Source organism: Lichenostomus cassidix, chromosome 18, assembly GCF_008360975.1.
Source record: "Lichenostomus cassidix isolate B80296 chromosome 18, HeHo_3.0, whole genome shotgun sequence".
Lineage (NCBI taxonomy): Eukaryota > Metazoa > Chordata > Aves > Passeriformes > Meliphagidae > Lichenostomus > Lichenostomus cassidix.
Window position 1 is genome coordinate 2885475 of NC_139498.1, and position 27046 is coordinate 2912520.

The 27046-nt window shown below is 57.0% G+C and overlaps 1 protein-coding gene across 8 annotated transcripts in view; it reads right to left on the bottom strand.

Annotated features, from left to right (window-relative positions):
* The window catches only part of BAIAP2 (BAR/IMD domain containing adaptor protein 2), a 39592-nt gene extending 21140 nt beyond the window's left edge, over positions 1-18452 (bottom strand). For 6 of the 8 annotated variants that reach the window (XM_085077454.1, XM_085077453.1, XM_085077450.1 and 3 more), the window contains exons 1-5: positions 18294-18452; positions 10887-10962; positions 8925-9011; positions 576-637; positions 259-330 (exon numbers count right to left, since the gene is read on the bottom strand). In XM_085077454.1, the coding sequence (XP_084933580.1) occupies positions 259-330; positions 576-637; positions 8925-9011; positions 10887-10962; positions 18294-18365 (369 nt within the window). In that variant the 5' untranslated portion in view covers positions 18366-18452. The remainder of the gene's footprint in view (positions 1-258; positions 331-575; positions 638-8924; positions 9012-10886; positions 10963-18293) is intronic. The other 2 variants (XM_085077456.1, XM_085077455.1) reach the window with 1 other exon arrangement.
* Between the last annotated feature and the right edge of the window lie 8594 nt (positions 18453-27046).

Consider the following 27046-nt stretch of genomic DNA (forward strand, 5'->3'; position numbering starts at 1 on the left):
AGCAGCTCGTGCTGCCAAGGGGGAACAGGAACAAGCAGACCCTCTGGAAAAGTGGGATCCCCATGGCCTGGAGAGCAAACAGGGAACAACACTGTGTGGGGTGACGTGTGTGACATCGGGGACCTGTGTGACATTGTCTGTAACGAGGGGCAGGAGCTGTGGCAGGACACAGTGTCCCCAAGCAGGGAGCAGGTGATGGGGGAGACCCAGGGACACCCGAGCCGAGGGTTGTGCCAGACAAACACACACAGAACTCACACTCAGGTACCGAGAGTCCAGCTCCACCTTCTGCTCCAGCTGCGTCAGGAGCTCGTTGTGGAAGGACTTGAGCTGCAGGGAGAAAGAAAACACACAGGGCTTGGGGAGGGCTGGCAGAGCCTGCCTGGAGAGCAGCAGATGGCACCAGGGATGGCACAGGCTGAGAGCGGCCAGGGAGAGACACAGAGAGAGCTCAAGCAATGCAGACCCTTTAGAGCTTAGCAAATCCACGTCAGAGGGGCTGGTGTCATCTGAACATGGCATGGCAAAGCATTTTGCACCAACAGAGACCCCAGCACACCAGGCTGGGCACTCACCATCTCCTCCAGCTGGTTCTGGATCTGCCTGTGCACCTCTGCCATCTGGAAGAGCACGTCCCCTGCAGAGACAAGACACAGGGAGGGGTTGGAGGCACTGAGCTCAGGGGACACCTGGGGCTGGGGCAGGCAGCACCCTGCTGGCAAGGAGGAGTCCCCAGCCAGAGCCAGGGGGCTCCTGGAGTACCCCCGTGCCCACCTTTGGGGAGCTGCAGTGACACAGTGCTCACCTGAGACACCTGGACACACCTTGTGCAGCAGGGAGGGAAACAAGGACGAGCAGCAGCAGGACCCCAACAGCAGGGGCAGCCCTTGTTCCCCAGGCCAAGCACACAGACAGCCCTGGCACTCACTGCAGGTCACAGGACACTGGGCTAATCCCTGGCTTGGCATTTGCCTCAAAACCACCAGACCTGTTTGGCCACAGGGCTGAGCCAGGCAAGGGCTGAGCCAGAGCTGCCACTGCCACCAACACTGTGGGTCAACGGGCCAAGGGACCCCCACTGCAGCCAAGGAATCCCAGCTCTGCTCTGCCACTTCCTTTAATTTTTCTTCTCCAGTGCAGGACTCCAGCCCCACACCCAGTGCTGTTCCCGGAGGAAGGGCTGTGTCCTGGCTCAGCAGAAGCCCCAGCGTGGCTGGAGCCAGACATGCACACGGGAACATCTTTTAGGAGTGCAGCCAGCACTAAGAGCCCTGTCTCTGGATCAGAGCGAGCCTCGGGGAGAGCCCAGCTCTGTCAGCTCTTTTCAGGGCTGGCTCTGGAAGCTTTTCCTTGCAGCATGGCAAGTTGCAGCTTCCCAAGAGGCTCCCAGCCCCAGTGGAGCCGTTTGCAAATGAAAGACAGCATCTCACTGGGACAAGGGAACAAGTGGGACTCTCTGCCAACCCCAGCCCAGCCTGTCCCCTCATGTCCCCCCACTTCCCTGGGCACACAGGCCATGTGCCAGCCGAGTGTCAACACCACCAACCGACCAGGAACAACCTGCCTCAACACTGCTTTGCTCTCCTGGCTGGAGCAATCTGTACTTTGCACCATACACTGTGTCTCAAACCCTTCCGCAAACATTACAATCCGATCCCTTGGCAGGCACAGGCTCCTACACTGCAGTGACAGAACCGGCTGTGGCACCGGCTGGTGGCAGGGCCACCGTCCCCCTGTGCCCCCTGAGAGAGCAGCGATGGCCAGAGCATCCCACAACGAGAGAGGTGACCAGATGGCAGAGCTGCAGCTCTGCTCCTCCATGAGGAAACTGAGATTTCCACGGCCACCGAGCGGGCTGTGACTTTTCCAGCCGGTTCTCCAGGTGCTGAGCCAGGCAGAGCACTCACACCCGGCCACCACACACGTCTGCAATGTCACACGTGAGCAGGGAGGTCCAGGCAAGGGGTCACCACCGCAGGATTGCCAGGAAATCACTCCTGCTGGGGCTGCGACAGCTCAATGGTGGGAAGTGCAAGAATTCCCACTGCAAGGAGGCTCTGGCGTCACGCTGAGGTGGCTTTGTCAGGGGTATCGATGCAAGGCTGGCTCTCTCATTATTCCCAAAGCTTGCACCACCCCCTGTCCCTCTCCCTTCCCGTTTGGCTGGAGTGGAAATCCCAGGAGCACCAGCACGGGGCTGGCTGGGGACTCTGGCCACTGTTACCGAGCTCCTGACCCACCTGAGAGTGGGGAGGAATAACATCCACACCCCCAAATCCAGCCCTGAGTACCCCTGCACTGGGACAAGAGGGCTCTGCCCCTCTCCTGGCATTCCTCTCCCAGGGAATTGGCTCATTCCCAGCAGCCAGGGTGGCTCGTGGTGTGTCTCTCAACACTGATACTCATCTTTTGGGTTCGACTTTCTCCCCCACTACCCCCCCTCGGCTCCTATCGGGGCGTTCCAGCCCCACATCAAAGCCAGCAGCGCACGGAGCCTTTCCCACAGCTCAGCAGCCCTGTGTCCCAGCCTGGTGAGGGGACCCTGCTGTCCCCCTGTGCTCAGCCCACCACCACGAGCCCAAGGTGAGCCCCCAGAGCAGCCAGGAAGGCAGCTGGACGCCTGCCTGGAGCCTCATGAGCTTCCTCCAGAGCCTCTCCACAGCTGCCTCCAAAGGAACCAGCTCCAGGCTTCCCGTGGCCTCTGGGACCCCAGCAGGATCTGAAGTAAATCCCCTAAAAACAGCAGCAGCACGGTGTGAATTCCCACAGAGCACCTCTGACACCCTGATACCTGCATGCTGTGAGCTGCTTCACAAAAACCTACAGACCATGAGACACTTCAACAGACATCTCACCCCAAACCCAACCCAGAGCTGCAGGGGGGAAGCTAAACTGTGACTGAGGGAGCTGGAAAGCCTAAATACTCCAAAATCTGGCTTGGAAGAGAATCCGTGGCGCCGTGCCAGGGGTACCACCGTGAAATGGTGGGGGGACCACCCCACAGAGCTCAGGGCAGGGCTGGGACCACAGCACAGGGCACACACCCTGGCAGCAGCACAGCCACCCACGCCAGGGGCGTTTTGCATCAGCTGCCAGAGGGATTTTGTGAGTGCAACACCTGAACTCGCACCGTGCAGCAGGACAGCAGCTCAGCTCACCGTGCCCAGCTGCCAAAACACACATCCTACAGGTGAAGAACCCCCGGGTGAAGAATCTCACCTACACCCAGAGGTGCAAATAGAGCCGGGGAAGGGCAGTAGGCAGAGCTGGGGGTTCACCCTTCGCTGCAGGCTGCCGAGCACACGGGGAGGAGGAGCTGCTGTTTACGGCTGACTCACAGTATCGTTCTGGGAGAAGAACTATAGGAGCTATTGTGGGCCCTTCCCTTCCACACCCAGCCCACAATAGGCAAACAGGTTGTTCCACATCCCTCCCATCCCTGCTGGCACCACGGCAGCCAGATGCCCCTCCAGAAGGTGAAGCAGTGGGAACCCAGCTCTCAGGGGTTTGCTTTGGTGCTGTCAGACTACAAGTTCTTTTTTCCCCATTCACAAGCAAGATACGAGCCATTTTTATATAAAAATACCAACTTGCTCACAGGTTTTTTTTACCAAAAATTGCTCAGAGACTGAACATGTTGATGCTTGTGCAGGGCTGGAGCAGCCCAGGCTGTCTTGCAAGGGCAGAAGGAGACAGTGGCCAGTGGCCAGGGGACCATCTCCTACCAGCCACAGCATCGTGGCTGTCCCAGCTCCTAGGGTCAGGGCTTGGGCACATCCCCTAAAAACCAACCAGCAATAGCCCTGCTCACACAACACCTCGGTGCTGGAGATCTGATGCAGCCAGATTTAAGGCAAAAGCAAGTGTAAGTACATGTGGCACCTGGAGACACGGTTTAGTGGTGGACTCGGGTCAACGGCTGGGCTCAGTGATCTCGAGGGCTTTTCCAATTGAAAACTCCACTGAAAACTTCTGCAGTGGTTTTTCTCTCCCCTCACAGCAGCCCATGGTGACCCAGGCTCCCAGCCCCAGCACCCAGCAGCACTGCCAGCCCAGAGCCTCACCAGGACAGGGCTCTGCCTCCAGGAGTGCCGACACTCCATGTGACAGCGGGGAAGATCCGTGTGCAGCGGGAAGGAGACGAGTGTGGGGAAACAATCAGCTTCTCCACGCTGACTCATCTCTTTCCTCTCCACAACGGTTTCGCTGCTGCCAGCCCTAGAGGACTGGGTGATGTGCTGATAATTCATCAGCGACTCGTCAGCGCTACGAGCTCAGCGCTGCTCCAGCCCCTGCTCCAGCCCTGCCTGGCACAGCTCGAGCCATTTTTCATTACTTTATTAAGAGACCAGGTAAAGGGAAAAGCAGAAGTTCCCAAGGCTTGGGTTCTCAGTTCCCAGCTCCCTCAGGCTGGGCACTTGCCACTGACAATTTCAGTAGGGATACATCAGAGACCAGGATGCTCCGTGCTCTCCACAGCCCCCCTGCATGGATCAACCCTGGATCTGTACTGAGATGCACAGAGCAGCGAGTCCCCAGTGCCCAAGTGCTCTGGCAGGAGCTGAACTGGTGGCATTGGGTTAATTAGCACAGGAGAACACACCCTCCCACTGCCCAGCCTGGCCCTACATGATCCAATTCCTCCGGCATGCCGCCGGCAGTTCCAGAAGGGAAGCAAACACCTCCAGGACCTGGAGCTGGCCACAAACCCCCTCAAAACCCTTCCTCAAACATGCCAAGCTCATCCCATCACTGATGGATGGCAAAAACCAGCCCATGGACACACACAGGACCCCTCCATTCCCCCAAAAGGATGGAGCATCCCTGCAGGATCCTTCCCAGGCACAGTGCCGGGCACACAGCAGGTGGGAATCCTGGAAGTTGTCACCAGCACCAGGGAAGGTGAAACCCAGACGTTACACACATCTGCCACACGTTGGGAGCCCCAGCCAGGCCACATGGCCCTCACAGATGCTCATTTACAACCCTCCACCAGCACGTCCCAAACACAGGTTGGTGAGAACAAGCCTAAGCCGTCTGCTCTCATGGGAGGGATGAAGTCAGCAGAAACGCCCCATCCTGAGGCAGCAGAAGGTTTTGAGAGGACTGTCTTTTATTTCTGCACCCTTAGCAAACCCATTCCTGCAGCTTCCTTCCTTCAACCAGCACAAAGTTGTCACCCACAAGGCGTTAGGTGCATTGTTAAGCCAAAATTTAAAGGATCATGCCAAAAGATCTCACATCCCATCATGGATCTCAGATCCCACCTCCACAGCAGAGGGACCTCACTGCAGGGACACTCCACCACACAACACAGGAAAATATTTCCTGGAATTCTGTGTCATCCTGGGCACTGCTCTGACTGGTTCCCAGTGGACACCAGCAGCTCTGCTGGTCCCAAAACACACACAGGCACTGCCAGCTCCAGCAGTCCCTGATCCCACTCGGAGCACCACGCCGACCTTTGGCACCCGTGGGATCTATATCTGCATCTCTGCTGCTGCAGGAAGCATCTACCCAAAACAACCACAAATCCAATTAACAGATTAATCCCTGTTCCAGAGGATCCGGTGCAGCACAAAGCCTCAGAACTGCCGGGAGCTGGGACAAACCTGGAGCTGCAGCAGAGAGCAGGAACTCAGGGATGCCCCATCCTTGGAAATGTCTAATACCAGGCTGGATGGGGCTTGGAACAAGCTGGGATAATGGAAAGTGTCCCTGCCCATGGCTGGGTGTGGAACTGGATGAGCTGCAAAATCTCTTCCCATCCAAGCCTGAAGGTGCCACTGGTCCTGATTTTATTATGAAAATAAAAAGCCATTATGTGCCAGGGGTTCCTTTCAGCTCAACAATGGACGAGTAATTACTGCCTGTGCTGCCCTTTCACAGCCTCATGTGTCACCCAGAGCAGCTTCACTCATTCAAGGGACCTTCCAGAAACAACTGCTGAGCAAAACCCACCTCCAGCCCTGGGGGTGTTCCCTGCAGGTGCTGCTCAGCAGAGCATCCCGGGGGAAATGTCTCCAGCTCCGCTCACCAGGAGAAGAAAACCCCTTTCCATGACTTTGTCATGGCCTAGTTTTCCAGAAGGACAAAAGAAACGACATTTTGAGCTGCATCCAAGGGACCTAAGCAGGAGCTGGACAAGAGCCAAAGTCACCTGAGGACTCTTGCATGAGGCTGGAGCTTCTTGGCAGGGGCTACAAACCATTGCAGGATGGAGCTGGGAACAAACCTCCCCCGGTCAGACATGTGCTCCTCACACCAGCTCATCTTCCCTAAAGTCACTGCCACAACCACCGAGGAGGTGAAGAACAGCCTGAGAAACCTGGTTCAAGGGGGTCTTTTGGGCACAGATCTGATCCCAAATGCCAGGGACTGGCCAGCAGGGAATTGCACAGAGCAAAGCGACTCTGGTGCTGCTCCGGGACAACTGACAGCTCCACCCTGGACCTGCTCAGAGCATCAGTGTGCTGAAGAACACCCCAAAGCCCAGACTTTGCACACCCCAAAGCTCAGCAGTGAGGTTCAGACGGGCCCCACCAGACACTTGCACCTGAAAACTCAACCCCCAGAGCCGATTACAGCTCAAGCACGTTATTATTGCCACTTTTCCATTCCCACACGGGATTATCCCGTCTACACACAGTTCCTAAAATCTGATGGGGAATTTAGAAAAAATGCACAGTGCTAAGCAGCCCCATGGACAGCCAGGACCTGGGCTCAGAGCAGTGCTCCAGAGCACTCTGTGTTCCACGAGACAAACCTGCAGCACTGCTGCCATCAGAGGGGTTGGGACACATTCTGTCCCAGAAAGGACATCAGGAAAGCATCCAGGCTCAGGAAAGAAAGGGTTTTGGAGGAAAAAGTAGTATCTCAGATGTTTTTTTCCATGGAAGCTGGAAACATGAGCTGCAATCCTGACTTGGAGCATCCCCTGGTCCTGCCTGATACCTTGAAGCCATTTTCCCTATAACTCCTGGAAGAAAACCCCACTCAGGGAGGGAGCTGTGGGGCACAACATTAATGGAAGCAGCACTTAAGCAAATCCCTGTTTACCATTCTAAAATGAATTCCCCATCCCTGGAAGTGTCTCAGACCAGGTTGGACAGGGCTTGGAGCAACCTGGGATGGTGGAAGGTGCTCTGTCCCTGGCAGGGGTGGCACTGGATGGGCTTTAAGGTCCCTTCCAGCCCAAACCAGTCTGCAATCCTATGAAACAACCCAGAGCTCCTTTCCGGCACTATCAGCATTCCCAGCCCAGGGAGTGATAAGGCAAAGGTGTTCCCAGGAAAAGCTGCACCTTCGGGAGCACAGCCCCGATGCAGAACATTTCTCAGCTGCTGTTTACACATCTGCTAGGAGGGGGTTGTGTCCCAGCTGTTATCAGCTCCACTGAGCTGCAGCCAGAAATTTTATCTCAACTTTCTCCTGCTCGGCGCAGCTGCCACGGCAAATATCAGCAGGATCAACAGAGCACGAGGCTGAGGAGCAGCCGGATCTGCCAGGAGCCTCCCTGGGATGTGTCCACACCAAGGGGGGAAGGAGCAGAGATTTGGAAACATTTTAAACCCCAAAATGCTTGAGCCACACATGGGGAGATGGCATTAAGAATATCAAACCCTTGTCCTGCTGTGAGGAACCAGGACCAGAAGTCCCCAAATCCAGGTTTTAAGTGTGAGCAAACATGGAGCTGCTCTGAAGGGCTGGCAGGGTGGGGATGCCTCAAGCTCCTTCCCCCAGATAAGGCTGCCCCAAACTTCCAGGAGGGCAGAGCTGGGGTGTCCCTCAGCCCCAGAGAGACAGCTCCTTGCAGGCTCTGCACAGCCCTCGCAGCCACCGCGTCGCACACAGGGCTCTTTGTTTTATTTATTAAACAGAAGCAGATTGCTCCAGGCAGCTTTAATCCACGACTCGGTTTCCATAGACACTTACTGCTTTCCCAGCACAATTCCAAGGCAGCAGCAGGGCTGGGGGGAGCGGGGTCTGACACCAAATCCAGAGCCCAGGGGCTGCTCCCCAATTCCTTCAGCCTTTAGAGTCGTTTCAGCTCAACCTCTCTGTTAATTGCCTGCCCCGGAGAGATGCTTTAATGAGCACTTTGCCATCGCTGCTGAGCCAGAGCTGCAGGAGGCATGGGGAGGAGGAGGAGAAGGAGGAGGAGGAGAAGGAGGAGGAGGGAGGTTCACCTGGGACTGCACAAGCAACGAGACCAAAGCCCATCTCACTCGGAGAGCCTTAACAAGGCTGCAGCATCCCAGGGGGAGCTGGGAGAGTCACCTGGAAGCATGGGGAGAGCTGGGAGGGTCACCTCAAACCATGGCTGCGAGGAGGGAGAACACAGGAGCCATGTCTGGGCAATGGGGAGATGGGAAAAGCAGCTCCCAAAGGATTTGCTGGAGAAATAAGTGTGAGAAAGGGAAAGGAGGCACCGAGCGTCACAGCTCGTGACGTTTGCCATCGATTGAGCAAACACAAGCCACCAGCAGCGGGCACAGGGAGGCTCCAGCAGGGCAGAGCTGCTGCACCCAGGGTACAATCCCAGCCCCAGCACTCACAGGGTGACCTCCACCAGCACAGCCCCTGCCCCAGTGCAGCCAACACTGCCCCTTCCCCACATTTCTCCTCTCCCCTTCCCTTCCAGAGGCCTCTGATGGGCAGCAATGCCCCAGCTTCTCCTCTGCAAAGGCAGACAAAGCCACCACAAAGCTGCTCTCCAAAACACCACGAGCCAAACTCCTGACACTGAGAATATCAGGGGGCTTTTCAAACTACATTCACAGTAAATACAGAGACACTTCTACCACTGAGACGAGGCAGGATCAGCTCCACACTGAGCTTGTTCTCCCCAGCAACACCAAAGATCTGTTTCATTCCTGGGCTGGGAATCTGCAACTCCATTTAGCAGCAAACTGGGGACTTACCCAATTCTTTCGATCCTTGGCTTTCACTGGCCAACTCTCCCATCTTCACCAGAGCATCAAAGTACCCTTTTGCTGCGTATGTCATACCTAAAAAGCATCCAAAAATGGAGGTTAAATTCTCCTTAATGGCTGTTGGAACTTCTGGGGAACTGAGGAGATGTTAGACACTAAAATAGGTATTACCTCAAAGGGCTTAGCCCCACGGGGAGGGACCATACAACAAACAGAGGAAAAGGGAGCACAGAAAGCTGGAGCAGTGAGATTACAGGGTAATTTAGGATTAAAAAAGGTACGTGCAGGAGTGTGGTGGTTTGCATTGCAGTGCAAGCATCAGGCTGCTAATGCTGCTCAGAGAAATCACTGCGGAATAATTGAATATCACAGACTTTCATTATAGTTCAGCCTTGTTTGTTGACATTCCAGCTACACACTTGACTCTAATCAGATAAGCAGGGGGTTTCCTCTAATCACAGAACACGCTGTACAGCCCCAGCTCCAACCTTCCAACGCTGCCTCTGCTTTGGCTCTTGGGTTTGGCACTTCCTCCAGCTGCCCCCCAGCTTGGGGATTCGAGGGGAAGGATGACCCAAGCCAAGTTAAAAAATTACAGGAAGATCTTTGGCTCCAAAGCGTTTTCACAGCAGGGATGTGGGAAAAACACCAACCCAGTGATCACACGGGTTATCCCAAACGCCATGGTTGGTGGGATAGGACAGCACGGGATAAACAGATGCAGCTCCCGGGTAATTAAATCTGAGTTATCAGCAGAATATTTCAGAAGAATAAATAAAAAATGCAGTCCCAAGGGGAATCCCTGTCAGTCTGCTTCTGCCCCCTTCCCTGCTGCCAGGAGGGAACCAGCAGGGAAAATCACCCCTAAATCATGAACCCCCACTCTGTTGGCATCCCTAGGAATTTCTGGAAAGGCTGCTGCTCCTGAGGGTGCCCAGTGCCCTTTCCCTGGGGATCAGAGTCCCCAGTCCCTGCCCACTGGACCAGGGCAGACAGGCACTCGCCCTGTCACGGCTGGGTGATCCATTAAATCCCAGTTCAAACCAGTGCCCAGCGCTGGCAGGACGCAGCGTCCAGGGCAGCAACAGCACCTGGGAACAGGGGGAGGGATGAAAGAATCCTCATGGAAACAGCCTGGAGCCTCGTGTGACTTGTGGGAATGAAAATGTGCTCCAGGCAGGGAGTGGGAGCAGCGATCCTTCCCAAAGGTCAGATCCCAAAGCCTGGCACTGGAGAACATGAGATGCCAAAGTATTTTTCCCCCGCTGGCTGAAGATGATGAGAGACTCTCCCCCACGGGCATTTGCACTGGGATTATTGAAAAATAAAATCCAGGAGATGTGTGTAGCTCTGAAGGGAGTGGAGGCCTCACTGGAAAAACAAAATTCTGGGTCGAGTAAAGCTTAAACCTCCCCTAAACCCAGCTGAGGAGGGCCCAGGCAGTGCAGAAAGCCAGTTCAAGTCAAAATAGTCCATTCTGGGGTTTAATCAATTCCTAGCTTCCTTTTGATCATTTAAATCTACACCTCCCTAATGGCTCCCAATAGGGTCCTCCACTCCCAATCAAGAGCTGTCATCAAGACTTTTGGGCTTTTTCCTTCTCTTCATTCTTCTGGGCAGTTTAAACATTTCAATAACACCTCTTTAAACAGAGCTTAAAATCTCCAGTCTCAATATTTTAAACAAACATTTAAAGATGAACTGTTTGGAGATGTGTTTTGTTATCCTGCTGCCTCCCAACGTGTTCTCCCTGGAATCCCTCCCACCTCCACATCCCAACATGGTCCAAGAACCATCCTGCCAGTTCCCTCCCCACGGGAACAAAGAACTTTCCAACAAAACCCCAAATATTTTCAACAAAAAACAAAGGTTTTCCAGCTTTCCCCCTCCCAAGCCTGGCAGCCCCCAGCATTCCAGCACCAACCATCCCAGCAGTGCAATGTCACTTACTTGCTAAGGCTTTTTCATAGGTCTTCCCCATAGAAATGAAATTCCTGAGGCTGGGATTGAACTGCTCCATGATCGTCTAAAGGGAAGAGAACATCGCTGGGATTAGCAGGGATGATGGGAAGTGGATTGAACAGCTCCATGCTCAACTCTGTGCTGATAAACACAAAAAACAGAGCAAAAAAATCCTCCCAGCTCCCTGGAAGATCCTCCCTCATCCTGCATCTTTATTAAGACCAAGCTGGGTTTGAGCACCAAGAGGGACAAGAATGAGGAGACTCTGCAGTGCCCTGGCACAAAATCCTTCCCCAGGAGAGGAAAGTGAATGCTCCAATCAGAAAGTTATCAGATATGGCAAAAATAACCATAATAACAACCATAAGTGGCTGTTTGGGGCAGCACCAGCCCTCAGACCAAGCAGGGAGGTGTCCCAAGGAGTGAGGGAGGGTGGCAGGTGATGTCCCACTCCCAGGATGGCCATGGAGAGCAGAACCAGCACGGACAAGCAGGGAAGGCTGAAGAGCAGAACTCCAAATGTGCACCCAGGAGTGAGGCAGAGCGAAGCCACCAGCACTGAGCTGTGCCAGCCACGGCTGAAGCCACATGCCAGGAATTCCACCTGGGTCCCTCAGAGCTCGGGGGGATCTTCCCACCTGCCCAGAAAGGGTCAGGGTGAACATGGGCAGCACCGTCTGAGCTTTTCCTGCCTCGCTCCAAGGTCCTTAGTTAAGATGGGGGAAGGAATAATCGGATCAAGGAGAAGAAGGGCTCTTTGTGTGCTCAGCCCTGCAGCCACAGCCCTCCGTGCCAGGGCCCTCACCCCGACACCAATCCTGGGAGAGGCACAACCTCCCTTCTCTCCTGGGAATCCTCTGGATCCAGCCCAGTTCCAGCCCCAGAGCTGGTCCCAATCCCCTGCCCCACCTCGGGGACATCCTCCCACCAAGGTGTCACCAGAAAACAGAGTTCAGTGCCTGAATGCCCCTGAGCAGGGATGCACCACAGGCATTCCCATGGGGAGTGGGGGCTCTGCACCCCCAGGCTGCTGGCAGTGTCCCATCCCGGGCAGGGGAGGGAAGACAGGCAGACACTTACGGGGAATAAGCTGATTAAGCATCTGTCACCTCATCTGAGGCTGGCCAAACACTATAAAGCTCATTTTCTGCCTGAGGCATTTTTATCCCAGTTCCTGCTGCCTGGCCCTTGAGTCTGACAGCTGAATTTTCTCCACACGTATGCAGGGCTCAGCTGGAGCCTTCCCGGCTCCAAACAGCCCTTTTTGGGTCTCTGGGAGCAGCACTCTGTGTGGGTCACCCATCAGAGTGGTGGCATCCCCCCAGCGCTGGTATTTCAGGAGAAAATCCCATTAATCCTCCCAGGAGCACACAGCTGGTGGGAGCAGCAGGCTGAGCATGGCTGCAATGTCCCCAAAGCCTGTCCCCAGCAGCTCCCAGGTCCTCACAGCACCAGCTACAACTGCAAAGGGCAGAAGATGATTGACGAGGCTAACGAGGAGCTGCCCTGCTAATTAAGGCTGCAGGCCAACATCTCCGAGCCCCTGGAAGCTGTTTTGGGGCAGCTCAGAGCAGTTTGGTGGATGTGCTCAGCTTGAAAGGAGAAAATGAACCTGTAGCAACAAGCCAGGTGCTCTCCAACGTGTAGGAGAGAATTGCACAGGAGTTAATTACCACTGACAAGGATTGCTCCATCCTGCCCACATCACGTTTAACTCCAGTCAAAAATCTCCCTGGGTTATCCCACAGAGAGGCTGGAAGTGTGGGATCACTGCCCATGGCAGGGACAGGGACAATTCCCCCTGCCCACAGCAGGGACAGGGACAATTCCCCCTGCCCACAGCAGGGACAGAGACACAGACACATCCCCAATTCTGGCAGATCCCCAGCTACAGCCTCCACCACGCTCAAGCTCAGCCTGAGCACTCTGAGGCTGAACAATATTTGAGCAGCAGAAATGTTGGCAGAATTTCTGCAGGGAGGAGATTTTTTTTTGGCGGTTTGAAGGTTCAGAGCAGTGTTTGTGTACGTGGATGTGCACAGGGATATGTAAATAGTGTGATTTTCTCAGCAGTGCCCGTGTAAACACATCGTCCTGAGCATGAAACTGCGGGAATTAATGATGGAACAGGATCCCCAGACAAAGCATCATCCCAAATTCAGCACATCGTCCCCAAACCAGAGGGAATCAAAGCACAGCCCAACCCTGGCACTGCTCAGGGCAGGTCTTGCTCCCCACTGAGCCACAAGAGACATTTTAAAGCAACAAATAAAGAGATAAATGCCCCCAAAGGGTTTCATGGACGGGCTGAGGAGCGGGAAGGTGACTCTGTGCTGGCCAAATAAAATTCGACAACCCCCGGGAGGAAGTTTGCTGAAAGTGAATGTTTTTAAAACATTGTCTGGAGCCTCCAACAAAAACAGCCTGGCAGGATGAGAGCGGTGAAAAGGGCTCCTCACTCCAGAGATAAAAATAGCCTTTTCCAAGCCTTCCTCTCACTCCCAGGGTGGGAAGGGAAGGTGACTCCACAGCCTTTGCATCCCCCTCCAGGTGAGAGGCTGAGATCTAGCCAAGGAGAAATAGTGGAAAATGAGCAGATTTGTGCCATGGAATGGCTCAACAGCATCACCCCTCACACCCAGGGGTGTGCTGGAGCTGCTCCCATCACAACACGGGTTCTTCCCCCTCCACAGGGGACAAGGGGCTCTGGCAGGGCTGTCCCCCCACAGGAGAGGTTGAATCCAGGTTTACAGGACACCAACAGCAAAGCAAATATTCAGCGACATTGTGGCAGTGAAAGCAAATCTCACTCTCCCCAGATTTTGCCCCCATCAGCAGCACCCACAAGTTGTTTGCCTTCCACAGGCTGCCTGGGCAGAGTTCAGAAAAACACAGACACAAAACCTGGCAGCCAAGGGTTGAAAGGGCTTTGCTTTGTTCCACTGAGCTGAATTCCCTGGGTAATACCACTCAGCTCTCCGGGATTGGCACGGCTTTATTCAGCTGCCAAAAATGAAACTAATGCAAAGCACAAGGTCTCCAGGACACAGCCCTGCTCGGTGGGGGAAGAGGCGACACAAAACAAGTCTCTTTTCTCCCCTCTGAGCACGCTCCAGCTACAGCCAGGATGCTCCAATCCCATAAGAATCAGCCCGTAAGGAAAAGTTTAAAATCATGGAAAAAAATAAAATATCCTGAGTTGGAAGGAGCCCACAAGGATCATGGAAGTCCAGCTCCTAAATTCTAAGTTTTTGTCCTACCCAAGCTGGAAGTGGAGGTGGCTCAGGGCTTCTGCTGCACAGGAAAGTCCTGCACAGCACCTGAAGGGTGATGTTCCAAACCCATCCCTGGAAAAGCTCCAAAACCACATGGATGTGGCACTTGGGAACGTGGCTTAGTGGTGATAATGGCAGTGCTGAGGGCATGGTTGGATCTGATAGTCCCAGAGGGCTTTTCCAATCTTCTTAAGGATTTTATAGCTCCCTGCAGAGCTGACACTGCACAGGGAGCTGGGCCCAGCCTGGCACCCACAGCTTCCCTGGGTGACCATGACGAGCAGCACCAGGGGACTCTCCACTGCCACTGTCACACTGCAGGAGCAGCTCTGCTCTAAGAAGTTTTGTCTCTAAATGGGTCAGCCCTGCTCCAGGAGCACCTTCATCATTTCAGTATCAATATTTAATGCCCAGCAAAGCCCAGTGCTGCCTCCTCCATCAGCAGCTTGTCCTGCCTGGCGCCATCAGGAGCAGCCCTGGGGGTTTCAAGAGCCAAGTTTCTGTCAAGAAGGAGCCCAGATGGACAGGCAAAATCAGGGAAAGAAACAGCCCCCATCTAAAGGCACTTAGTTTCTCCTTGCTGTCATGCCAGAGGATGAGGGACTCAAGTTTCAGGGCAAGAGCTCTGGACATCTTTGTATCGGGGTCTGGGTTTGAAGGGAACTGGGATGAGGATCCACACAAGGCATGGAGCACCCTGGCACTCTGGGAACACCTCTCAGTACCCACCAGTGGTCACTCCTGGAAGGCAGGGCCATCCTCAGGGTTGGGATCTTCCAGAAGAGTCCCCCTGTCCCCTCCCCACACATGTGTCACCAAGGGGCTTGATGGCCCCAGACTCTGTCCAGAGGAGCTCGGAGCAGGAGCTGTTTGCCCTGTGCCTTGCCCTGCAACACGAGCAGCACCACTGAAACCTTAACCACGAGCAGCCTCAGCACAACAAAGCACTGAAGGCAAAGGCAGCAGCCACCTCCATCCCAGGGAGCAGCATGTCTCCGGCAGGAGCTGCGGCAGCACCGGGAGTGGTTTGGGACACCTCTGGCAAGACAGGAGCTGCTGCTTTATAGCACCTCCTCATCCACGTGTCTGCAGGTGTCCCATCTCCAGGGAGGCCAGGAATGCTCTCCCAGTCTGCAGGCAAAGGGGATGGAGCAGCATTCCCACCTCAGAGCCACATGGCAGTGCCAGAGCCGAGCCCACCATGGAGCCTTGGTGCCACCGATCTCCGGGATGCACCAGGATGCTCAGAGCCCCTGGGCTGCAGCCAACAGATTTCCCACGTCTGGGCTGTGGGAAGCCTCAAAGCAGGGAGCAGAGACAGCAGGGAGTACAGGGCATGGAATTTGGGGTGGCACAGGCTGGCTCCTTCCTCCTCCGCCACACACATCATCCCTCCCCTGCCAAATACTCCAAACCAGCCACAATTTCCCTCCTGAACCGCTTGAGGAAGGATCTCTCCCATCCCTCTGGACCTGGAGATAAGGAGGCAGAGGCTGTGATACCACAGTAACATCGATTACAGCTGATGGGGAGCAAAGGACCGTCAGGAATTCTGTCCACGTTTCTGCACGACAATTCAGCTTCGAGTTCGGGGTGCTGTTAAAGCAAACACCTCTTCAAACGCGGAGCGACTCGCACACCACTGCAAACCCATCTTCCGCATGAAAAAATGGCTTTAAAATGAAATGGAGGTTGGGCTGTAAACGGCAATAATCTTATCTGGCAGGAGGAGACAGATCTGTCTTCGGGGGAAGGAAGAATTGCCAGTCCCTGCTTTCTGCAAAAAGACAATCCGGAGCAAGGGATGAGTGGGGAACGGGGATGGAGCAGAGGGAGCTGCCCATCCTCACACCCAGCCCTGGGGCTCACAGCAGAGCCCAGCCCGGCAGCTGTGCCGCTACTCCGGGGTCCTGGGAGTGAATCAGCACCAGGGAAGGTGGGATTACGTTGGCGGAAGGTGCCAGCAGCCTCCGTCTCCCTCTGTAATTACTCCCCGTGTGTAGGCAGCTGCCTGTAGTGGCAGCATCGGCTCGGGGGCGGCTGACAGCTCCTCCACCAGCTCATTAGCACAGTCACTCCGAGGGTGAGCGCTGCTTCTGGAAAACGATGACAATGGGCTTCCCGAGCAGAACGCCCCGGGAAAGCCTGCGCGGGAGAGGGTGCCTGGCATGGGGAGCTGCTGCTCCTGCTGCAGATCCTGCGGGGAACCTGCCCAGCCCCGGTCCTGCTGCTGCCAAAACCCCGGTGAGACAGCGGCCACAGCGGGAGGCAAAGCGAGGGTCAGTCACCCACCCTGGGCCACCACGGGCTGGGGCTCAGTGGCATCATCCACCCTCCTGGGGGTTGTCTCCTCCTGCCCATAGCAGCGTTCAGGGTCCTGCACGGGCCAGGAAAGCAAGGGCTAAAAAAATACCCAGGTAATGGGGATTGAAGCACTGGGACTGGTTTTGGATTCAGAGACTCCAAAGCTTAAGGAGATCCAGAAGATCCCAGTCCCTGAGGCCCCAGCAGTCACACTGGGCTCAGGGGTGGCTGAAGTCCTCAATGGAACAGGGACATGCCAGGTTCTTGCAGGCACCACATGCCACCCATCTCCAGAGGCCAAGAAAAGCATTGTTGGTTGCAGAGGAGACTTTGTTCGCCACAGGGAACACAAATGGAGTCAGGACCATCCTCCTCCAGCTCCCAGCACCAAGACACCGATTTTGGGTAAACCCATGAGATCTCCACCAGTTCCATCTTCTCATTCCCTACAACTGGCTGCTCCCACTGAAATCCCAAGAAACTGAAGTGTTCACCAACTGATGGAGACCTGTGAACTCCTCCTGAGCCCATCTCTGGCTGTTGGTGCCAAGGTACCCCATGCACCCTCTGCCTTTGGGTCAGCCAGGCACTGATGGAGCTGATGCTGTCCAGGCCAAGGGCTCCAGCTCTGGCAAGAAAAAAGACCGACCAGCACTCTCCCTTCAGCTCTCATCTCTTGGGCCGATGGGCTCCCCTCGAGCGCAGCTGCTGGGACAACACAAACTGCCCCGCGCGCTCCCGAAGGGCCGTGCCCGGCGAGATGGTGACCTGCTCCCCAAACCTGTCATTAGCCCCGTGCTTCGAGGACAACACACCTCAAACAACAACTGAGTCACCGCAGAGGCTGTTCCCAGCCCCTGTCCCCAGCCCCAGTGGCTCTCGCCCTGTTTGCCCAGGCGGCTCCGGGCCAAGTGGTGCCAACGCACAAACACCAGAACACCTTCCGTGCCAGCTCTGCCCAAAACCAAGGACAGCCTGCATGGTGGCAAGTTTGGGTACATGAGCTGCCAAGGAGGGAGCCCCAGAGACCCCAGCCAAATATCACCAAGATTCAGAGTAGCCAAGATTTTGGGTGCCACAGCTCTGCCTGAACAGCTGTTACACCCCACAATCTCCAAAAACGAGACTTCAGAACTTCACTACCTCGGTACTTTTTGTACTACATTCTTCTATCTTTTTTTTTCTTTCCTGCTCTGTGCTCCCAGGTAACTCAATCCAACCCCTTAAATCACAGGAAATCGTGCAAGCTTCCCAGTTTAACAAACGACATCCTGCGTTACATGCTAGGCTACAGCAGTTTTATTAGCCTCGGTCTCAAGACCCAGCAGAGCAGAAACTGCTTCCTTCGGGGGGAAATTAAACCACATAAATTATTGTATTTTCTCAGGACACCGGGAGCAGAGCAGAAAGGAAAAACGGAGAGATTCCCGAACTCCAAGAGACGGGGAAGGCTCTGATGGCTCTAGCTTGTGCCAGAGCGGCGAGTGACGGCGGCGCGGAGCTGCCCCGCTCCGGGGTGATGCGGGGACAGCGCTGCCCACCCCGGGATCGGACATTCCCACGCGTGTCCCGGTGCCGGCGGATCCCCCGGGAAGGCTGGAGGAGCCCGGGGAAGGCTCGGGGCACCGGCTGGAGTGGCCCCGGCAGCCACTGCCGCCCGGCCGGCTCCGGGCACATCCCGGGGTGGCTCCGGCACATCCCTCTGCCGCCGCGCGTCCCGGAGAGGGGAGCGACGGAGGGGAAAATCAATCGTTAAAACAAGTCGGGTAACAGGAAAAGGCCGAGGCGAGGCGCCGGGCACCTGTTGCGGACCCACCTTGTAGACATTCTCGGTGAGGCGGTGCACCTCCTCGGAGCGGGCCATGCCGGGCGGGCCGGGCAGCACCATGGGCGGCGGCGCGGGGAGCGGGGCGAGCGGGGCAGCGGGCGGAGCCGGGCGCGGGCGCGGGGAAAGCGCGGAGCGGCGGCCGCCGTGCCTTTTATCAGCTCCCGGAAGGCAGCGCCCGCCCCGGCCAGCCTCGGCCCGCCCCGCACCGCCCCGCGGGGAGGAGCCGCTCCGAGCCGGGCTGTGCCGCGCTCCGCGTCCGGGCCGTGCGGGGCTGCGAGTAGCGGGAGAGCTGCGAGCCCCGCGGGGGGAAAGAGGGATGCACCGCGCTGTGTCCCCCGTGCCCCCTGCGCTCCATCCCACCCCCATTTCACATCCCCCATTCCCCATGCCATATCCCATTCCCCATCCCATTCCCGTTCCATGCCCGTCCTCCATCCCATTCGCCATCCCACACCCCCTGCTGTGTGCCATAACATACCCTACACCGCTGCCACACCTCACCCCATAGCCCACGACCGCACACTATCCCCCTACTTTACCCCACCCTGTATCTCTCGCTGTACTGCCCATCCCTGAGTTGTCCCACACTCCAGCCCCTGCTGTACCCCACACCCCCAGGGCTGTGCTCCATCCCCAGCCACGCAGCGGGGTGTGGATGGGGAAGAAGCAGTCAGAAAAGGAAGAGCAGCTGGTGGTTTATGGGGTGTTGAGAAAGAGGGTGCACACTGTCCAGGGAGGCCGGGAGAGCAGAGGTGGGATGAGCTGTCACCACAACGTACAGCTTGGGGTGCTCAGCCCAACAGAGACCAGCCCCTATCTGCCACCTCTCTGTCCCCAGGCTGTCCCACCATCCGTCCCAGCTAGGAGAACCAGGATTCCCACGGGAAGCTCCTGCCAGATATCCTGGCTGTCAGGTCTCTGTGGCACATCCAAGCCATGGATCCCTGTCCTTCCCATCCCTCAGGCCAATGGCAGTATCTTTTACCCAGGTCCTGAGGGACACGAGGAGCAGGACCATGCCCCAGAGCCAGTGTCCCCATCCCTGTTCCCTGCCTCCCAGCCCTCCCCACCGGGATGGCCACTCTCTGCAGGGTGATCTGTGGTTAAATGGAGCCTCACGGCCAGGCTGTTCCCGCAAGCTGAACCTTCCTCTCCCTCCTCTCTGCCGTGAGAAGCAGTGAAACAGTTAAGTGGCTGAGCATGTTCTTTTCCATCATCTCCATCAATTCTGAGAACTAGGAGCCCAGGTCGATACCTTGGTCCCAAACCTCTCATTGCTGCTCCCCTTCCCGCTCTCCCTCCCAGCCCCAGTGAGGACCAGGAAGACACCGACAGCAGCCACTCCCTCCGGCTGCATTTGGGTCCTGTTTTGGCTTCTCCCTCACAGCTTCCACACTCCAAAGCACAGCAAAGAATTTACAGCCCCTGAGAAGGGTTTTTCTCACGTTTCTGGAGTGACTAGTTAACCCTTTCCCACTGGGGTTGAGGAAGAGGAGCAGCTGTAGGACCAGGGGGACTGGGAACAGGACAATCCTGGGAGATGTTCCCAGGGGAATGCCTGGCTGCCTGCATCGCTGCTGGGACACCACGGTGCCACTTTCCCTCTCCATCCCACATGGCTGGGCTGTGGTCAGCTCTGTCGGGATGCCACTCCCTCAGCCAGACACCAACACCTCCCTAGTTTCCAGCGTTGGTGAAGGATTCAGGATCAAGCATCCAGGAGTAGAGTGCCTCTCTCTCTGCATCTCCATCACCTTATTTTTAGTTACGTTATGTAAGTTCTTCGCTACGTCATGGATGTGGGGGGTTCTTGCATCTAATTCCAGTGTGACAGCCCAGCAATTCAAACAAGCTGTTCCTCTGGTGAGGAAGATAAAAGGATTTGTAATTTCTGATAATAAAAGACGCCTTTTGGGACGACCCTCAGAGAATCTCTTGCATCTAGGCCTGCTCGCAGACAGCCGCTCCACTTTCTTCCCATGCTCTGCTTCTCCTTATCCCCCGGAATACGAGTGCTGAAAACCTTTCTCCCTCCTATCTCCCTGCTCCCAGGGCGGCTCCATGGCTGGAAGCAGCCAGGGAATTCATTTCCCCACAGCCAGAACCGCATGGAACAAATTATCCTTGTCCCTGGCTCCTGCCATGTCACCAGCCCTTGGCTGGCAGCTAGCGCTGGGGCTGCCCGTGCTGCCCATGTCCCGGGAGCTGTGCCCGAGCCCGAGGCAGCTCTGCCGCCCTGCAGCACCCTGGGAATTCTCAGCAGGAAAAACCTGCCGTTGCCTCGTGCCGTAGCAGTTGCTTTGATTGCCTTTTATTTTTTTTTTTTTCCTGGTTGTTGCTCGCTGCCTTTTTGTCAGGGTGATTCACTCCCCGGGGCTCGGCGGCAGCTGGAGCGTGCCCAGGGTAACCATGGTGCCACAGTCCCCGTGGGTTACCTGAATCCCCGCCGCGCCTTCTCCATGTGCCTTTTTGAAGGCGGGACCATCCACTACGGGGGCAAAACCCCGTGGGTGCGGTGTGGGAAACCACCACGCTAGACTGGGAACAGCAGTGGGATGAGCAGGCAGCGGCCCCGGAGCTGGCAGCAGCCCCATCCCCGGAGCGATCCCTCCCCGGGGTGACGGCACAGCGGCACACGCGGCACCGGCCACCTCCAGCCCCGGGTGGAGTGAAGTTGCTGTGGCAACAATAACTTATGTAATCCTCCCCGCTCGGCTGCAGGTGTGGGGAGGAAATTGTGCTATTTTCGAAGTTTCATTAGGTTCCTTCTTAATTACCAGCGTGGCATCACACCAGCGCTCCCGGCCGGGTCACGCGCCCGGCACAGGGACGGAGGGTTGGGGACAGGGCAGCCACGGCCGGGACAGTGGTGACAGTGCCACCAGTGAAAACCGAGGGCAGTGACCGCCAGGGCAGCAGTGGCTGGAGCAGTGATGTCCGAGGGCACTGACAGATGCTGCACCGAGGGACAGTTCCGGCCACCAGCCCCTCCATGTTCCCAGCCTGTGGACACTCTCCCTGCTCCCGAAATGCCTCCCCGGTGGGTGCAGTGGCTGCCAGGGAGGGACACGGGAGGGAGGTGCTGCAGGGCAGCATAACTACCCAGGGAGGGGAACATGGCACTGCAGGGTCACCGAGAGCTGCCACATCCCCAGTGCCTTGGGAAGCCTCCGGTGACATGGAGAGAGGAGAAATGAAGGTGGGTTGTAATCCCTCGGGCGTTTGAGCGGGATGTGTCACTGGCCAGCACAGAGAGGAGAAAGCAGAGGGACCATCATGGTCCCAGCGCTGGTTTTTCCATGCTCCCTGTGAACACGCTCGGAGTTTCCTAAGGAAGGTCCAACCCCTCTGCTCCGAGCAGTCACTGGGTTCTCCTGGCACTGCCAAAGCAGGAGAGATCAGGCACAGAACTGGAGCAGGCTGAAGAAGCTGCCCCCATCTCCATCTCACCTCACTCAGTCCCACTGGCTCTCTGGCAGCCCTTGGCTCTCTGTTCCTTCTTTTCAGTATGTGCTGAAGGGGAAGGCTGAGCCCACCCACCCCTCGGTGCCCTGCACAGCCCGAGTGGGGCAGGTGTGTACCAGAGTGTCACCGTGTTAATGAGATTCCCAGGAATCGCCTGTCCTGTGGTCCCGGGCAGATGGCTTCTCCATCAGAGCCCTGACATCACTGTGAGCCCTCCCTGTGCTGTGTCAGGAAGTTTTTATTTCTAAAATAACCTAAACGTGATTTTTCTGACATCTGGGGATCACTGGGGAATCAGCCAGGTGGGTTTGAGCCAAACCAACCCCCCGTGAGCACAGGATGTGTTTTCCCTGAACACCTCTCTCAGCTCTGTCTCCTGCCTGTCCCCTCCTCAGCCCTGGGCTGTGGAATGTGTCCCCTGAGCTTTAAGTTCTGACCCAACCCATTCCATGATTGTATTCACTGTTGGTGAATCTTCAGAGGGTCAGGACTTCTAAGCTGTCCCTGGGCTGGAGACGTCCTGTGTGTCAGCAGCTCCCAGCAGCTAAATCCCCCTGAGTGCCACTGGCAACCCAAGCAAAGCCATTTATTGGGGATTAGCCAAGGATGAACAATTCAGGCCCTTATTCTGTGGGGTGGAAGCTGCAGTGCTGGATCCAGTGATTCCCAGTTCCTGCCTCACGCAGGGAGAGTGGGACCCACAAAGTGGGATGGGATGGTTTCACCAAGGGGGAAACTGAGGCACAGCAAAGTACCTGCCTCCTCATCATCCCCCATCAGCAGGGTTTCCCTAATCCCATTGGGAGCGGCAGGTGAGCAAGACTCCCAGCAGTGCAAACTACTCTTTCCAGGGATTTGCGGTCAGGGAGCTCTGCTGGACAGGGTTCTGCTCCCCGATGTGACACATGTGTCACTCTCAGCCTCAGAACACCCGGCCCTGCCCACAGTGAGGGCTGCAGAGCCTGGGGACTCGGTCTGATCCCTGGGGACAGCAATGGCAATCCCTAGAGGGACCCCGGACCCCCCAGTGCCCGCAGGAGGAGGTTGTTGGTCAGTGTCTGGGACACTCCTGCTGCCTGGAGCTTGGCCCTGGCAAGCTTTGCTTCCCACGTCCTGGCTGGGGGGACAGGGCGCTGCCACATGTCCCTTGAGTGTCCCCTGTGCCCTGCCCTGCCGGGCGCCACGGGCCAGGCTGGCCAAATGTGGCTGCTGCAGCCGGAGTAGCCTCGGCTCTCCCGGGAGGCTCCTGGGGAGCGCAGGCACAGGGAGGAGCCGGAATGACGGAGCAAACAAGGAGTGGGTGGGAGAACAAAGCGCTGCGGATGCAGAGCTGTGGTGGGGCCTGGGAAGATGGAGGCACCGAGTGGGAATGAGGGATGCAGGGAGGCCGTGGCTGCTGGACAAGGGGGAAGGGGCAGCGGGGCTGGCACTGGCCGTGGGACAGCCGGACACAGCCGTGCTGCCACCCGTGGGACGCTTGGGAGGGCAGCACAGCAAACCTGACCTCTGCCATGCCTGCTGGGAGCTGGGGGCGCAGGGCTGTGTGTTTTGGGGAACCCCAAAATGCGCCGGGTCCCCTCGCTGTCCGGCTGGGGCACAGCCCGAGCCCCTGTCCCTCCTCACCTGCCCCAGCGCCTGTTTCACGAGTGAGTAATGCTGAATTACAGAGCTAAGGAGCTCTCTGGGGATCCTTCGGAATAACAGGAATAGTTTATGCGATTTGCATAATTGGCATGATAGGATTTTGCATCACGTTGCTGAGCTCGGGGAAGCGGCCAGGGCAGAGCCGAGGTGCTGCTGGGGGCTGTGGGCACCTTTGGGGGCTGTGGGCACCTTTGGGGGCTGTGGCACCTCGGAGGGCTCCCTCCCTCCTGCCCAGCCCTGCCTGGGAAGGACCAGCTGGTCACGGAGAGGTGGCAGAAGGAACAGGATCGGGTCCTGCTGCCATCACCTGCCCATGTTCCCCCTTCTGTCCCTCAAGCTGACTCTGGGCTGGTCACAGCCTCCCCAGGCACGTTTGCCTGTCCTGTGGCAACTTTTGGTGGCTGAGGCAGCCCAGCTCCTAGGGAACAGCAAAACGCTGGATCTCGGGCCTGAAGGAAGTGATGCCAAATTCCCACTGCTCCTGTTCCAGCCCCAAGGCCACCCAGCTCCCTGCACGGCATCTCCAGCCTTTCCACAGGGATGTGGCTCCTCCTGATTCAAAGCACAGCCCAGCCCTGGGACTGCTCTCCACTCGTTTCCTCCTCTTGCTAATTAATCATGGAGTGCTGGGCTGTGGCTCCCCCAGCCCCAGAGCAGCTCTGCTGTGCTGGCTGAGTGGCAGCCACGGGCTGGGGACACAGGCTGGGGACACCCATCACGAGGCAGCGGTGGCCCTCGGGGACACCCGGCGTGGCCACGGCTTCACCCACGACTTGAGGAGCCACATTCCACTGCAGGGCAGGGCAGCCCGGGCCGTTTGGGGCAGCAGAAGTGGTGACATGGGGACAACTGCCATCTCCCAGTGCTCCTTCCACCCATCCACGTGGGTCCTGCATCCCCCAGGAGGTGGAATTCTGGCTCTTACGTCAGAGCAGGCCCTGCTGAGGCATTTCAGCCCCTGCCAAGCACCACCGTTCACCAGCAGCTCCTGTCTGGCACCACGAGCCAGCAAAGGTCACATTCCCGGCCGCGGCCGTGCCGCGCTCGGACAGACCCGCTTTGTTCCCAGCGCTGCTCTAATTAGGAAATTGCGCTGATTTTTTTTTTTCCCACAGTTGAACTATCAAAACTTGGGCTTGTTCCCTGCCAAAGGCTCTTGTATTGCTCTGCTGGTGACTCAGCGTGACACCAGGGCACTGAAAATATGGAAAAGGGAAGGAGCCAGTGGTTGGTCCCCAGTGTGTCCGAGCAGGCAGGCAGGATTGGGGCACTGCGAGGTTTGGGTGCAGAATGCAGCACCCCAGTGGTGCCCCCAAGTGTGGGCAGCCCCCAGACCCCTGGGACCCCCACATGGGTCAGGGCAAGCTCAGAGTGTGGATAATGAAGAGGAGGAAGAGGAGGAGGAGGATGAAAGATCCTCATCGAGCTGTCTGGTCCTGAGTCAGGGTCTGCCAGGAAGGTTGGGGAACAAGGGACACGGTGAGGTTGTTCCCCAGGGGTGAGAGCTGAGGGCTGCTGAGGGGGGACAGGGAGAGCCCCTGGGGCCCCTGAACTCGTGCCAAAAAGCAACAGGACCCAGAGGAAAGGCCCATGGATCCAACACCTCCGGGACTCTCAGCTCGTTTTCTTTTTCCATGCGTGTTCCAGGAAACACTGGAGGCAGTGGAGCATGACAACGTGTCGGGGGTGCAGCCGTGTCAGGGGGTGCAGCTGAGTTAGAATGTGCAGCTGTTTGGGGGCTGTGCAGCTGTTTGGGGGCTGTGCAGCTGTTTGGGGGCTGTGCAGCTGTTTGGGGGTGCGCTGGCAGCCCCCCCTCCCCGGCAGCGCTGCTATCCAGCTGTGTTGGCATAGAAACTGCCAGGGCTCTGCCACCGCCTCCCGTTACACAATTCCCGCACAGCCCAGGGAAGAGGCTGCTGAGGAGGGGAGGCAGCTCCTGGCCTTTGCCCCAAACCAGCCTCCTGTCAGCTCCTGGCACATGGAGGGGCTGGGGAGGGTCCAACACAGCCCCAGGGAGTGTTGCTGGCGCCCAGTGGCTCTGCTGCCTCCTGGACAACAGGGAATAGGATTCTATTTAAAGGCATTGCCGCTTGTGTAACGCTGGCAGTAATTCCTGCTCCCCCCCAGTCTCATCCTTTGCTCCCAGGTGCATGGGATGCTGGATGAAGGCTCTGTGAGGGCAGTGGTCCCAGCCAGGCAGATCCCATGGGATGAGGCAGTGTCCCCATGAAACAGGGAATGTCCTTGCTAGGGGGGGGTAAGGAATGGGCAGCAATATCTCCCAGCAGAGCTCCTTGTTTCCCCTTCCCCTGCATGGGGCTGGGATCCCACATTGCCACACAAACTACATTAAAGGCCACGGGACTGGATCCAGCACTGAGCAGTGTGTTGGGAATAGCACAGAGATCCAGGAGGAGTGAATGCTCCTGGGAATGCTGAAATTCCCTGTCACTGTCCCACATGCTGTGCCTGCACGGGCAGGTTTGCTGTGGGCATTGTCCAGTGGCCAGAACCTCTGCAGAGTCTCTGGACAGGGGCCAGGGCTGTGCCAGGGCTGGGGGATCCAGGGAGAGCTCCAGGCACTGTGGGGGCAGCTGAGGCAGGAGCGTGAGGTTTGTTCTTATTCTCCAGGGTTTAATTAACAACAAGCAGCGCTGCCTCCACACTCCTCTAACTCAACATCTGGCCAACTCAAACACAGCTGGAAGAGCTCTGTGTGTAGCCCTCCCGGCGGGAGCTGGCTCCCACCCTGCTGCCACAGCTGAGGGGCATGGGGAGTGCTAATTAAACACTCCAAACTCGGCACAGCTGCTTTCCCAGAGCCGTGGGACCCCCGGCACTCCCCCCGGCAGGACGGGCTGAGGGGCTGAGCTGCTGCCAAGGGTCCAGCTGGCGCAGGCAGGAGGGAGCTGGGGGCATCCCACTGCTTCCAGCAGCAGGAGAGATGGAAATCCAGAGTAACAAGGGAGCAGCTGGTGTCCAAGCATGGCCAGAGCCTCAGGAACATCCCGGGTGGGACCTCATCCTGCACTGGAGCTGAGCTTTGGGGTGGTGCTGCCCTGCTCCTGCCAACCGTGTCCCCCCCAGTCCCTGTGCCCATTCCAAACGGGGACAGTCACACACAGGGGCTCGGTGTTGGCTGGGGCAGGTGTTTGGACAACCTCACAGGAATAGAAGCACAAAGTCCTACAGAGGGTGGCAAAACAGGACAGGACAGTGTGGTCCATCAGGAGGGAGCCACATGTCCCTGTGAGCCCTGAGTCTGGACATGGGCTGGTCAAGAATCAGTTTGACAATTCCAGAGTAAATCTTACCAAAAACCCCATTTGGCCTCACTGTAATCCCAAGGAGGGGAGGGCAGTGGTGGAGGCTCTCAAAAATCTCAGCCATACCTGGTTCAGGGCTGTGCCAGGACTGTCCCAGCGCTGTCAGCTCCATCCAAGGCTCCTGGGGCCATCCAGGCAAACGGGATCAAACAGGATTGTTTGTATCACACACGGAGCCTGCTCTGAAATTTCCTGCCCACATCTCTCCCAGGAGCAGGGAGCAAGGAGGGGAGGGAGGAAGAAGGCAACTTGTGCTCATCCAAAGCACTCCCTGTGAAAACACGAGGCTGGAAGAGGAGTCGGTAG